This window comes from Eucalyptus grandis, chromosome 2 (genome assembly GCF_016545825.1).
Source record: "Eucalyptus grandis isolate ANBG69807.140 chromosome 2, ASM1654582v1, whole genome shotgun sequence".
NCBI lineage: Eukaryota > Viridiplantae > Streptophyta > Magnoliopsida > Myrtales > Myrtaceae > Eucalyptus > Eucalyptus grandis.
Window position 1 is genome coordinate 27,867,201 of NC_052613.1, and position 14,619 is coordinate 27,881,819.

The 14,619-nt window shown below is 37.8% G+C and overlaps 1 protein-coding gene and 2 long non-coding RNA genes across 3 annotated transcripts; 1 reads left to right on the forward strand and 2 right to left on the reverse strand.

Annotated features, from left to right (window-relative positions):
• The first annotated feature begins 33 nt into the window (after positions 1–33).
• LOC104431710 lies at positions 34–1,570 on the forward strand. The gene is made up of 4 exons (XR_005548495.1): positions 34–335; positions 418–694; positions 894–973; positions 1,085–1,570. It is a non-coding gene; the product is annotated as an uncharacterized LOC104431710 (long non-coding RNA).
• Positions 1,571–2,785: 1,215 nt separating this feature from the next.
• Positions 2,786–3,091, reverse strand: LOC120286093. The gene is made up of 2 exons (XR_005548499.1): positions 2,982–3,091; positions 2,786–2,918 (listed from the first exon to the last, which is right to left on the reverse strand). It is a non-coding gene; the product is annotated as an uncharacterized LOC120286093 (long non-coding RNA).
• Positions 3,092–3,907: 816 nt separating this feature from the next.
• LOC104435033 (flap endonuclease 1-like) lies at positions 3,908–4,895 on the reverse strand (the record flags this gene model as incomplete). Its single annotated transcript, XM_039306928.1, has 6 exons — positions 4,725–4,895; positions 4,525–4,641; positions 4,356–4,414; positions 4,197–4,256; positions 4,042–4,095; positions 3,908–3,953 (listed from the first exon to the last, which is right to left on the reverse strand). Coding segments are annotated over exons 1-6 (348 nt in total), but the record flags the coding sequence as incomplete, so codon positions are not given.
• Between the last annotated feature and the right edge of the window lie 9,724 nt (positions 4,896–14,619).

Consider the following 14,619-nt stretch of genomic DNA (forward strand, 5'->3'; position numbering starts at 1 on the left):
TACCCGACGCCGGCAGATCTGAGCCGAGCTAGTCTCCGCTCGCGACCCACCGCCTCTGCTCGCGCCAGAAGCTCAACATGCCAAAAGCATAAGCCTGTCATTTATTATTTCTTTTCTTGTTCGTTTCACGTTTGTTGGAATTGGGACTTGCTTGGTTGCGGATTTCGATGGTTTTTGATGCAAAAGCTGAGATGATCGAGTCCCTCACCATGATATAATTTTAAGAATCGAATGACTGTCTCTTCCTTTCTTTTGGGTCCGTTACTGTTCCACAGATTCTCCTGTTGTTGCTGATAAGGCACGATTCTTCTATCCCATGTACACCTGTTATTTCTGTGAGTCCAGATTATTTACGTGTTCACCCGTTTATGACTTAGAGGACTTGCAGGCTTTCTCAAAGGTAAATTTTTTTTGCAGGTAAATCACTGTGTTTCCAGATTCCAGCCCTACTGAATGGGAAGGCGGTTGTTGTGATGTCACCATTGATAAGTTTAATGCATGGTTTACTCGATGTCTCCGGTCAACTAAGCCGCGTCCACCCAAGTGTTTAATAATGCAATTAAGTGCAATTTTCTGATCTGAGCAAAGTGGTCTGCTGAAAAGCACGATGAATATTTGTGAATTACCTTCTCTTCCTCGGACTATTGTAGCAATAACTGAGGAATCTGAGCTCGTCCCTTGTTCAAACGGAGAGGTGCGTGTTCTTTCTCTGTCAGAAGTCCCAAGTTTGTCTCCGATTTGCAGTCATAACTAATTTCACATGAAGTCGAACATCATATCTTTTTCTTTTATTATTTTCATAGCCCGAGAAGTATATTTATGGCGTGATTTTGATGTTAGAGGATCATTCATGAAACTCTGTTTTGCTAAAACTCTTGCCAATGGGGAAGCAGGAAATGGTGGGTGAACAACTTGTAACCTCATGGAAATACTTATGGAAAATCACCAACTTCAATAGCTTAAGTTCAGTCAGGTACTACTCTCAAGTATTCACAGTTGGCGGCCACGACTGGTAAACATTGTTTCATTTTCAGCGGTTGTAAAATGATGTATCTACTTAGGCGGTTGGCTTGATTCTGAGCAGGCGCTTGTTGATCTACCCAAAAAGGCAATAGAACCAATTCTTTGGCACTATATTTGAGTGTTGCCGATCCCGCAGGACTTCCAGACGGATGGTCTAGATTTGCACTGTTCAAATTGACTGGTTAATCAGATAAATCCTGGTTCTTCAAAGAGAAAGGGTATGAATTGTCTACTCCAGGGCCTCTTTTTCCCCTGGCTAGATGGTTCTTTTATTTAATCTTGCCGTTAATATATTTCTGAAAGGATGATAAGCGATGATCTGAGTTCTTTTGTTGATTCATGTAAGATGTATAAAATTCAAGTAACAGGAAACATGTGATTTTGTCACTCTACCCCTCTTTAGACACCCAGATTAGTTTTGGAGTGAATATTCACCGTGTTGAAAGTGGCTGCCGAGTGTAGATTTGAAGCTGAAGAAATCTGAAGGACCAAATTGATGTTTTGCTGAAGTAAATTAGAACATTCTGGTGCTGTGTTTCAAATCTTTTATTCAAACATGTTTCAACTTTACTCCAGTTGTTTGATCTGCTGTCGAATGTCGCTCCTGCATAACATGGTAAATGTCTATATTATTGTATGCACACTCTATTTATGATCTACATCCTTCGTAACCACTAAACTCCCGCTGATCTTGCAGAGATAGAACACATTTTCACTGCTAGAGAGAGCGGTTGGGGTTTCACATCCTTTATTCTTACCTGTTGCTCGGTTATTTACCATGACTTTGACCATTGGTTCAGCTTTGCATGTTAATTATCCTAGTCGATAGAGGGGACAATTATGATGATTAAAGACTATGGTAAGGATTCTTTCCCGATTGAAATTTTTTCACGTTTCAGAAACTATATCGTGTTAAGAGAGAACTTCAGCACCTCCAAGATGAAATTCTTGAAATTTGACATCCCACTAATGGCTTTGACTGCTACTGCTAGTAACTATGTTCAAGAAGATGTTATTCGGCGCCTTTGCATGTCAAAGGAGACAAAGATTGTGCTGACATCATTCTACTGCTCAATCTACGTTTTCCGAGTTTGTTGTTTTCTTTTGTTCTAAGGATTGGATTAGGTTTTTTTTTTTTTGTGTTCATAGGGATATTTAAGTGCTTGAAAACAGAATTATGCACCAGCATGATTTTTGGTAGATTTGCTCTTAATATGAACCCGCTGTTAACGAGTTAAGCATAGCAGAACTTTTCAGAGACTTACAAAAGGATTTCCATGTTTTGATAAAAACATATGGTTTGAGAAGAAAGATTGGCGACAGCCAGCATCTTGACTGTGCTGAAGATTCCAATAATATTCGCATACGTTATAATTCAAATCTAAAAATGAAGAAAAAAAAAAAAAGAACTTGTTGGAACCTGGAACAGACCCTGGAACCTGTGACAAGGTAGGTTCCTGGGTTCTGGTTCCGACGGGTAGATTCGATTCGACGGGAAAATTCCAGGGTTCCAAATTTTTTGGAACCTGCACTGGCAGGTAGGTTCCGTGTTCCGCATGCAACCGAACCGGAACCTGGAACCGCTCACCCCTAGACAAGATAAGAGCATAAGAAGCACTTCTGCTTGTTTATGTTCTCTAGTATGTTTTCTATGGAACCATGTCAACGGATAAGCTTAAGAGCAGTCAGCCCTAATAAATTTATTCCAAAGTAAAGCCACTGAAATCATCAACCTAAAAATATGAGAGAGAAAAATGATATGTGAGAGCATAAAACAGTTAATAGAGCACGGCAACAATATCACGTCTACCTCGAATGCTTTCACAATAATCACATCCAGACAGAATGCACAGGTCAATGAATTGATCCATATCCAGATTCATCTCCTCCAAGATCTAAAAGTCAGGAAAGTGAGAAAAAAATTTAAGCAATCACAATGAATAAACTTTTCTAATTACCTTGGAAATTTCAAATTCCATGACTGGAACTTTTCTTGAGCTGGGATCCATTAAATGGCGAAGAAATTTAGGAGCTCCAAAAGTAAGGGAATCCATGTCTTCAGAAGCAAACCGCATAAACCTGGAAAACAAATATTACAGCTAAAGCACCATTTATGGTAGATGAATTCTGGTTAGCACACAACAATTAAGCAATGATAGGAATTCAAAATCAGTGAAAATTCCTTGGACAAAGGACTTAGTAAAGAACATACCAAATGTACATGACTACGGAGAAGAAGACATTAGACAAGTGAACAAGCATATGTGTGAGTGAAAAAGGAAATTAAATCACGTTTACATTGTGTTAAACGATTGGTTATCATGGGAAAACAATGAACAATTCTAAATCAGAAGACAATCAAATGGGAAGATACTTGCCTTTCCAGCTTTGCAAAGTGCAGCACATTGTGCCTCTGCTTCTGAAGGAGCCTAAAGTACAAAAACTGAAATTGGTATCTGAAATTTTTGTTAGAAATAAAAAGAACAAACTTTTCAGACAGAATAGTAACCTCAACTACTGGGACACCGATAAGCCTCGATAGTCTTTTGCAGTCTTCATTGTGCTGTTGCGTCACCTGCAAGAGTATCAAAGCCATGTATTACGAGTGCACACACATCCAGTTAGCTAAGTAGATAGGTTTTTCTGGAAAACAGAGACAAGATCAAACTTCACATCAAATAAGACAAAAATATCGCACCGTAAGGACACCAAAACGAGACCAACCTTCACAGTTCTTTTACTGAATTTCTCTCTGTCTTCCTTGTTCTGAGACTGCAGACACAATAAATACAGAGCTCACTGAGCTTTTTTGTACTCTGTGTTTCTGGGAGCTTATGAGAGAGAGAGAGAGAGAGAGAGAGAGAGAGAGAGATGCACATACGCAAATGGCTACTGCCAACTCCTCAGAGGCAGCTGCCCTCTTCGAAAAACTGCTCAGAAACTCATTTAAGGTAACTAAACATATTCACAGATAATTCCAAAAAATAGAAAAGAAAAGGCTACAAAATATTAAAGTACCGTTTTGCCAGCTCTTGCTTCTTCAAATCAGGAGGTGGACCATCAAATACATAGCTATCATAACAACAGCAAAACATAATTCAGAGAAGCACGAGCTTCATTCTTCTAGCATTCTTTCCCAGTGAAAACACAGGAGGTAAAGAAAAAAAGTTTACATTGGCTCTATGCCCGCCTCCAACAGCCTAATCGTCCGGTAAAGCATGCCTTGCAGATGACTGCACGGGAAAGCAGCTCAAACTCAAACACTTTCCAAGCACAAAGATCACATCAAAAGTGGATTTTCATTTTTATGGAGTATCACAATGCCAGTGTACCTGGTGACTTCACCAGCCTCATTGGTGAGCATCTGAGTCCCCTTCCTCCCAACCACAACCTAATCCCCCAGTCAAAAGAAATCAAAAACCCCAACACTCAACATCCAAATCCCAACCGACAAACCGAAACACGCAATCACAGGCATCAATCCATAGAAAGCAACTTAACGAGGAACTGATAGATGCTCATGCTGGCATCGACGGCGATCCTCCGGCCGAAGTAGCTCTCGAGCTTCCGCTCCTTCATGACGTTCGGGGCATTGTCCGCCAGTAGCTTCGTCAGTCCCTATCGAAATCAGTGGACGAAACTCGATGAACAACATTTGGAAAATGATGGAATTGGAGGAGACGGAGGTCGCACTGAACTACCTTGATGCCCATATCGGAGAGAGGGAGAGAATTGTTGCAGTGGAAATTGAGGGATGAAATGGACGGTGCTTGGGATGAATTGAATTCTAGGGTTTCGAGCTCTTCCGCTTCCCGCCTAATTTCGGAGACCAGCGCGTTTGCAGGGGGTGAAGCGTGGGAGTCACGCGCAGGTGTCGCGGCTGGTTTTTTTGGGTGTTAGTTATAAGTTCTCGGCCCGTTTGAATCAGCAACTGCTATGATACGTACGTTTCCGGAGCATTACTCCTGTGTTATGCATATTCGTACTCCTATGATTTCTTTAGATTTCCAAAATATCGAAATTAAATCTGCCATTTGATACTAATAACTTCTCATTCCTAGTAATTGAGTGGATGGGAATGTTGAATTCACATGGAAGTCGAAATCGATTAATCGATTAATATGAATTAGAGTATTTGAAAGGCCTTTTATCTACTTTATTAATTCAGCCAAGACATTAGTCTACATGTACGTCTGTAAGAAAGAGAAAATGGACTACTATAGTAATTCTTCATGTTTTAGATAAGATATTTGATGGGTCCACCCATGTCGGATTTGAGATATTCAATCGGAACAACAAATCTTGTATTCCGTCTCAAATGTGGCAACGAATTCATTAGTTTCACAATCATTTTTTAGGGAATTGTCAATGGAAGGCGAAGGAATTACTAAGTGGAGATAATCGATTACTTCGTGAAAGATATGTACTGTCACTCAGCATGAATTCTCTTAAGCCCTTACCAATTGCAACTTTTTAGGTTTTATTTATGTAATTTAAATATGCAAATCAATTCATTTAGGAGTCGCCACTAATTTATTATAAGTCAATTAAAAACCCAAGCAAAATATGGTAAAACATATCATCTAAATGTGTGTGAGCAAATTTGATCTTGCATAGCAAATTACAATCCTTTTCAAACGAATGAATTATGGTGGTGAAAGTTGACTTTTCACAATGAACTTCAAGGTAAAATATTTAATTTGCTCTTGAAATTCACAAACGAAGAAAAGAGTGAGAAGTGGCTTTTTAATATTTAATAAATATTTAAAATTGATACAAAAATATTAATTTTTAGTACCTAACAAGACCAACTAACTTAATCGAATAAAAAGAAAACTTAATCAAACTAAATTCTCAAGCATGCCACATCCTCATCTTACTATTCATCATCCAATCATTTTAGTAAATGTAGATTTAAGTATGTACAAGGAACTTTCCACATTTCATATGAGAACAAGTTAAGTAGTTCTCGAGATTTATCTATTAATGAAACGGCATGTCCTTGAACTTTTGTGTAAATATGTTCGTCTCATACCTAATTGAACAATTGTTTCTACTAAATCCTTGAATTGTGTAATTTACACTGTGAATTCTTATCATTTAATTCATTTTTGTTATACGCATCAACTTATATATTCTGCTGTCTTATTGGTGTGATTGTTAGATATGCTATTTTACTATTAAATTAGTTTTTGCCATTTGAGACCTAAATTTTTATTCAAAGACTTCTCATTCATTTGATAAGAAAATTAGAGATTGGACTCGACATATTTTGACTCCTTAACAAAAATATCGATCTTGTATAGTCTTGCATTTGCAGTTCTCGTTGCATTTGCTCTGCGTTTAGATATTAGGAACAATTGTGCATAATCCATTCGCATCGAATAAAGCATGGAACTGGTTATGAGTTTCTTGGGTCTTGGGCCGATAGATGGCCCAGTATGCGAAATGAGTCACTTGAGGTTCCAAAACCGAGCCCGCACGAGCCCGGCCCTAAGCTAATCAAACTCGGCCCAATGAAGGGAAAGAAAGCGCGGCCATTCAAATTTCATTTTGCTGATACTCATTTTCGAAGCCGATTCCGGGCTGAACACATAAGATGCAAGGAAGGCCGTGTTCAGCTACACGCGTCGAAATTGGAAGAAAATGCAAAGGAGAATCAAAGAATGAAAGGAGGCATGCAGTTTCCATCTTTGACAAAGGGAGCAATCTCGGCATTCATGGACCGTTATTCACAGCCAAAAGAGAGCAAGAAAATCTGGGCATAAAAAAGCGGAAGATTCTGGGCAAGTGGGGATGCGAATTTTCAGCATATAATCATTGCCAGAGTGACTAGTGAGCTTGAAAAAGAAAAGGTGTAAGCTTTTCTTCACGGCCAAGAAAGAGGAACCCAAAGAGAGTTATGGTCGGCAAGAGACAGAAAAACAGGGGAGGCAGAATCTCGTGGAGGAGGTGGAAAAAAAAAAGGATGAGAGAGATATATGCAATTTCACAATAAGTTCGTTTAATTCACTCTTGTAGCATCTTCCTCAATATTCACTTTTCCTTTGCACTTTAATTTCCAAGAATTTTATACCTCACACTTAAATTTCTCCACCATTTTATTTCAAAGCCCGGCGCACCTTGCACCTGGAAAAAGCCAAAAAACGAAATCAAGTTCGGCCCTGTTTTGAAGTCGAACAATTTTTGTTCAAATTAAAACCAATGTGTGAAAACACCATCTTAAGAAAAGGGTGTGTAAAGGGGACCGGCATTTGGGGAATTCGCAAAAGTCACCATTGACAGTGACGGATTGTTCTCACGGACCACCCTCTTAAGAGGAAACTCACTTTCCAACTAGTGTGAAGAATACTTGCACATTTAATGGACAAGAATCACTTGGAGTATGTCATTTTTAGAATTAACACCTACTTGTAAACCACCTTTGGCTTTTTGCTGTGTCTTTCAAAGCCTGCAAATGGACAGGAATTTCCTGAACAATTTCGTAACCACGTGCCACTGTTTATTTGACTTTTCTTTGTTTTCACATTCAACCATTAAATCCAAGTATCTAGCAATATTGCAAAAGACGAGGATCACGTTCTCTTGCTTTCACACGCACAACAACCAAAGATATTTACAGTGATTTTTTTCTTTTTTTTTTTTTTTGTTACAAACCAAATTAAAACACCATCTTTGAATTTCCTTATCCATATATATGACGAAAGCTTCCCTTCAAATTAACACCTTATATCTGTTTCTTGTCCTTTCGACTATGACCTTTTAACAGTAATGTAAGATTAAAATCAATAATTTATGAAAAAAAATGTTACAATTTATTAGATATATTTGTAATGCACATCATCCACAAATTACCAAACCTTTCACACATGCATATTATAGTGTGTACATTGTGTATAGTCATATTATGTATAGAATTATGATACCATGCATCTACACTTTATTAGTTCAAATTATATAATAAATTATTGCAATTACTTGTATAATGCTTTTGCAAAAAGCCTTCAGTTTATCTATCTTTTTATGAAATGATCCTTCAATCGAAACTCGTTACCACCTATTTAGATAGTCACAATTCACTATGTAAGGCTTTGAATCCTACAATCACGTTGTTGAGTCCACGCCAGCTACAACTCATCTCCACCATGGACGAAAACCTCGCGTGTGAGTAATTCTTTTTAATCTCTTATATTATCGTAATTGCTTTTATTGGTGATACCAGCCACGTGATACTTCATAAAAGGAGGTTAAGATCATGATACATATATAATAACTTTAGTTTAAGTAAATTAATTAATTCCAAGTAAGGTTAAGATTCCGATATAATAATTATGATTTAGTAATTACATTAATTCCAATCACAAATAAGTCTCTTATCTTAAAAGCTGTTTTCTTAATAGTAATGGTGTTTTCATGGAATTCTCATCTTAATATTTAATTTGGGAAATTCAGCGGCCAAACCAGTGCAAAACAAACGACATATACATGAACAGAAACAGATTAATCAAAAGATGGGAGTGAGCCAAACCAATTTGATAATTTATCGCCTCCTTTTCGGGAAGGTGTTCTTTCAGTGTGCCCCTCTTTTTGTTTGTGAAGGCTTTATTAGTAATGGGCTTGAGGCCCGTCCGCCCAAGTTGGGCCGAGAAAGCCCGGCCCACGGGAATAAGGCCCGTGGAAGGAGAGAGGTATAAAAGGGAGGAGAAAAAGGAAAAAGGTACCATTTTGTTTTTAAAAAGGAAAAAGACGTACGTACGCTTCCTCCCTCTCCTCCTCTCTCGTCGTTTTCTCCAAAAAGCAACAGGAGGCGCCAAGGCGATTTTGCTTCACCGCATCAAACAGACCAAGTTTTCTCTTCCTCTATCGGCGTCGGTGTTTAATCCGTGGCTAAAAGGTACGCTCGAATCCGTGGTGTGCTTTAGGATCGGTGATACGTGTTGTTTTTCCCGGGCTTCGCTTCCGCATTGATTTAGGGGTTCGATTTAGTGTCGAATCAGGTTTTTCGGGGATCAGTCATTCCCAACAGTTTGGTTTGTTCTTTTCCTTATTATATGGTCAACAGTGTTTTGACCATGTAATAGATATGTGCAATTGTTTTGCGTTTGCATAACTCGTCAACCTGATCATGTCATCTGCCTGAGGGCGAGGGAGGGGAGGGACTAATAAAAAGTGTAAAGAACATGTCTATCCCAATTTTTCTCATAATAAATCATTTGACGACATATTTTAAAGAACTTGTTAATAAATAAGACAAATCGATGGCTTGCTGCCTCGATTGAATCATGGACCTCAACCTTAAGATTGGAGAATCTCATATCACAATGAAAATAACAACAGGGTAATCAGTTTAATAGAATTTAGAATTGAAATTTGCTCAACTAATTGATTTGATTTACTTAATCGAAAGCTAGGACGCCTCATTATCATTTTATATATAGGTAATGTGTCACATCTCAAGAAGGTAAATGGAATCGATTTGTCTTTACTAAATATCTTTTCAAATAATGTCTAGCGTGTAATATCCCAATAATGTAATCAGTAGTCTTATGCATGGTAATGTTCCAAAGAGAGAGGCTCATTTGTGAAGTTTTTGATAAACAAGATAGCATCATCAAGTCAATTTCAAAAGGAGTATCGATGTAACATCACTAACTACTTTATTTAGATATGTGTTACTGTATTGTCATGTGAAGTAATCTTAGGATTCTCACTTCATCTTAACTTAATACTAGTCATGGGGATAACTATACAAATGGTCCCTGAACTAAACTTGTGTTCGTCCACGAACTTTTAATTTGTTCAATATAGTCTCTAAACTATGTGAAAATATCTAATGTTATCTTTTCATTAATTCAAATTCAATGACAACATTGAACATTTTTATATAATCCATAGACTAAATTAAACTTGTACCAAAAGTTCATGGATCACATTAAACAAATTAAAAGTTCAAGGACAATATTGCACATTGGGCTAAACTTTAAAGATAGTCAATCATGTAATCGATGCATAACATAAATTTCCTTAACAGAGGGATAGTTTAATCTTCTAATGATTGGCATATTCTAAATTATAGTGGATCTTCTAAATGATATGTAATATGATTTATTAATCTTCTAGGATCGAGTGGTGAGTGGATCGTGTACTTTAGAACTAGAGCTGTCATTTAATAAGTGAGGCTCACCCAATATACCTTACAGATTGGTCGAGTTCAGAGTTTAAGGCATTTCAATTTGCGCTTCCAAAGATCTCTTTTTAGGACTTGATTAGTGTACCCAACAAGAGTAGGGGAATATATTCTGTCTTGAGAGTTTTGATTATGTATAGTTGTGTACATCACTTGAGATTAAATTATTTATTAATTTGAGGTTAAAATTGCATGTGAACTTCAGATCGTGACACTAACTTCCAAGTTGCCTCCGTTACCTCTGAACACATAATCCTAACTTCACAAACAATAGAAAGTCGCTACATTTTAGGAATATTTAAATTTTAGTTCATATATATATATATATATATATATATATATATCAATTAAAAAATCGTAAGGTGTACAAATTAAAGATCTCTTACGACCAATATCTGCCATTCATTTCAGAAATTTGCATTTTCAAGAGAACAGAAAAAAAAAATTCAACGTCGAAGAATATTGAAATAAACACTAGCAACTTGATATTTGGTATTTCATCTTTTTTCCCACACGCAGGGCATATACACAATTTTTCGTGGCCACTAGATTAGCCCATGAATTTAAGAGCAAAGTTGTCAATTATAGAAGGGAAGAACATGAATAACCGCTACGACTAGATGTCAGTAGTTCTTAATTGAATAAACGGTACTGTCACGGTCGGTAGGGATTAACCAAGTCTTTAAAGAGTCTCAGACATCTGATTAATATTAAAAGGTTGATGACTAACGTTACTTTCCTAAAAATATTTCACATTATGGGGACAAAATTGTCATAAAGAAAAATCTTAAATTTATTGTATGGATATCGATTCATAGCCTAAACTTTTCAATTTGGCAATTTAATTCTATATCCTTTGATGATTTACTAATTTAGTCATTTCGATTAATTTTGATTGGAAATCGTTAAAGTAAACCTTAATCGTCTTACATTGTATGGCATATGCTGAAGTTGACGATGTTTGCAATCTTTCAAATTGTCCAGGCAAGGGCTAAGTGGACCTTGGCATGGGCTAAGGGCTGTGACCATCGCCAGCTGTCGGCAAGAGCTTGTCGGCAACCCTCTCCAGCCACAATGAAAGAGAAAATAAATGTGAAAAAGAATACAGACAAGCATCATTACACCTTTAAGCAAGACGCCTTGAATTTCGAGTTAGGCCATGGCACAAAAGAGAGAGAGGGGGAGGCAGAGATATATGCAGGCAAAGGTGGGCCTAAGTCGTGGAGGGCGTTGTTGGTTTTGATCGGGGAGTGACGGTATTCGTAGGGGACAAGGATGGTAACCTTGATTGGCATTACGGTGGGGGGAGAGAGAAAGAGAAATGGGGTGGTAGAACAAAAAGTATTTCATATGGTGTAATAAATCAAAGCAAAGTGAGTATGTTTACCGTACCAGCACCCAATAGAATGACTTGCACATTGCATGAGTAGCATGGATTGACCAATTAAACTACATCAATTATATGATCAGTGCATAATATAAATTTCTTTAGTAGATGGATAGTTTACTCTTCTAATTAAGAATTTCTGTTTGAAGATGAACGTTATCGTAAATGTCAATAACTTAGAGTTGTATATGATATAGATACAAAGTTTGATCGGATTTTTAAAATTTCTCTAATGTGGTTAAAATAAAGAAAAACTCAAAAATAACCTTCACTTTGCATCCTAATTTCACTTTATATGCTTTATTTTTAAAGCTATGAGTTTCTGATTTAAAATTTGTCTTTAAATGAATGGGACGTGGAAACTAGAGGTGTCAAACAGGTGGGTCGGGTCGAATTTGGGTCAGGTCATTAATGAATCGACTCAAATTGACCCATTAACCCTTTAGGCCTAATGTAAAAATTTTGATCCATACCTAACCCGACTCATACCCGACTCAACCCATATTAATAAAATATTTTTATATTTAACCAAATTTAGGAAAACTTATTCTTATGTTTTTTTTTTAAAGATTATATTACTAAAAACTTCCAAGCTTACTTCTTATATATATATATATATATATATATATATATATATATGTATTATTTTTTTAAAATGGTATTGCTAAAATATTTTTATACAACACAAATTTAATGGACATTTTTTAAAAATTTTAAAATAATTATTTAAAAAATCGAATTTTAATTATTTTTAAAAATATTTTTTTATTATTAATTTTATTTTTAAAATATAATTTTATTTTTTATTTTTTCTTTTTGGTTCTTCTTCTTCTTTGGCTGGCCGGCGGCCACGACGATGGCCGACGGCTGGCCATAGGCGAGCCTCAAGCTCGAGGCTCGAGCCTCGAGCCTCGCCGAACGTCGGCGAGTAGGGGTGAGCGCGGTTCCCGGTTACCCGGAACCGGTTTCAGAACTAGAACCGGTTACTTAGGGCTCCGAAGAAAAGAATCGGACACCCTCTCTCTTTATCTCTCGCAGACTCGCACGTTGCCGCCCCCTCTCTCTATCTCTCAACCTCGATCCCGCACATTCCCTCGCCGCCTTCACCAGCGTCCCTCGAGCTACTAGCCATCTCCACGCCACACCGCCGCGTCTCCACCTGCGGAACCCGCGAGTGCTGCTAGCGGTCCGATCTTCCGCCGCCCCGCAACCATCCGGCGCCGCCCCGCCGATATTCCCACGCCCCACCTTGCTGGTCACCGTCGCTCCGCCCACCAATGCCCGCAGCCACGACCTAGCACCGCTGCTCCTACTCTGCCCGTTACAACCCCTAGCTCCGCCAACTATCCCTCTCACCCACGAGCTCCACCATGCAGTAGAACGCCTCCGTGCCCCTGCTCACCCACAATTACCGCCAGCTGAGGCCGTCCCGCTTTCGCCGATGAGCCGCTCGCTTGAATTTCATTTTTTGTCGCTTGTGGCAGAGTGACTGCAATTAGCTCTATCTTGTTCTCTTGGTATTGTTCTTTCTCTTTAGTTGCAGGGGGGTCTGTTTGAAGGGGGGCTTTGTTTTGTTGTCTGTGAGTAGGTTGCTCGATTTTTTCCTGCAATTCAATATGAGATTCGAGGCCTAAGCTTGTTGCATGGGTTGATAAAGAGTGGGGATGATCTAATTAGATCAAAAACATTGGAATATGTGTAGAACGACAATGGGCACTATGAAAGGGAAAGAAGGGTCTAAGAACCTATAACTTCTTCTTTTTTGGCCGGTGAAAGCTTGGAGTCGTGAATAAATTATGTTACCGATGAAAAATCTCTTAATGCACCACTCTTTTACTGAAGCTGGATGAGATAATTTTCTTGCTTTTCGACTATGAAACATTCGGTTGGAAGAAGGCCATTGTGGCTTAAAGTTAAAGAAATCAGAACAAAAGTAGAGTGTATAATGATTGGAGGATGTGCTTAATTTGGTAGTCTGATCTCAGGGGAAATCATATAGATAACCTCTTTGATTGAAAAATGTATGCTTCATCCTTTTTAAAGCTATCGATTCACGAAGTTTGTGATTCATCTTGTTTTGGAGCGTATATGAGCTAATTTTGTGCACCATAACCCTATTGTGTTATATATGTAGAGAAGTTGTTCAATGCTTTTGTAATGAACAGTGGAAAAATGAAAAAATAAAAGAGAGGAACTTCTATGTCTTGTTTCTTTTTCACTTGAGTTTTTCTCCTCTTTCTTAAGGAGGAGAATTTGGTTGAACCAAATTGGTTCCACTACATAGTACAATTAGGTCTAGATAGCCCATGAGGAACTTATATGTTTTGTTCTAGACGATCATTCGTTCTTGACATTTCCTTGATTTGCTGGTATGAAGGGAGTCTCATTTCTATGCTAGACATTCTTGTTCTAGCGGTGTTTTATTTCTACTTTCTAGTTTGCTATTTGTTTTGAAATTTCTAATTATATTTTATTATTGTTATGTAATACGAAGTTAATGTATCAAGATAACATGTCAATGGAGGTGGAGGGATATGAGGAGATGACTCCGATTACGGAATTGGAGTTTTCCGGCTATGAAATTGAAGAAGAGGCACCTCCTACCTCGAGTGCCACAAATAAGGTACTCGGTTCTCATTTTCCCCATGATAAGAAATATACATCCGAATGCTGGAATCATTATTCGAAAATTAGTGATAAGGATGAAAAAATATATCAAGTGAAGTGCATTCATTGTGAGTCTATGCTTAAGTACCGTGTTGCTAACGGTACTTCTGCAATGAGGAAGCACTTGACCACATGCAAGAGGTTTCCCTGTAATCTAGATAAGAGGCAGAAATTATTTGTACCATGTAATGTCAACATGGCTGGCAAGGCAAGAGGAAATTCTAGTATTGGTAGCGTCTTATTGACATGGGCATTTAATCAAGAACGGTGTAAGCACATGCTTGCTCCATTCATCATCCTCGATGAGCAACATTTTTCCTTGGTTGAGTGTGTTGGATTTCATGAATATGTTACT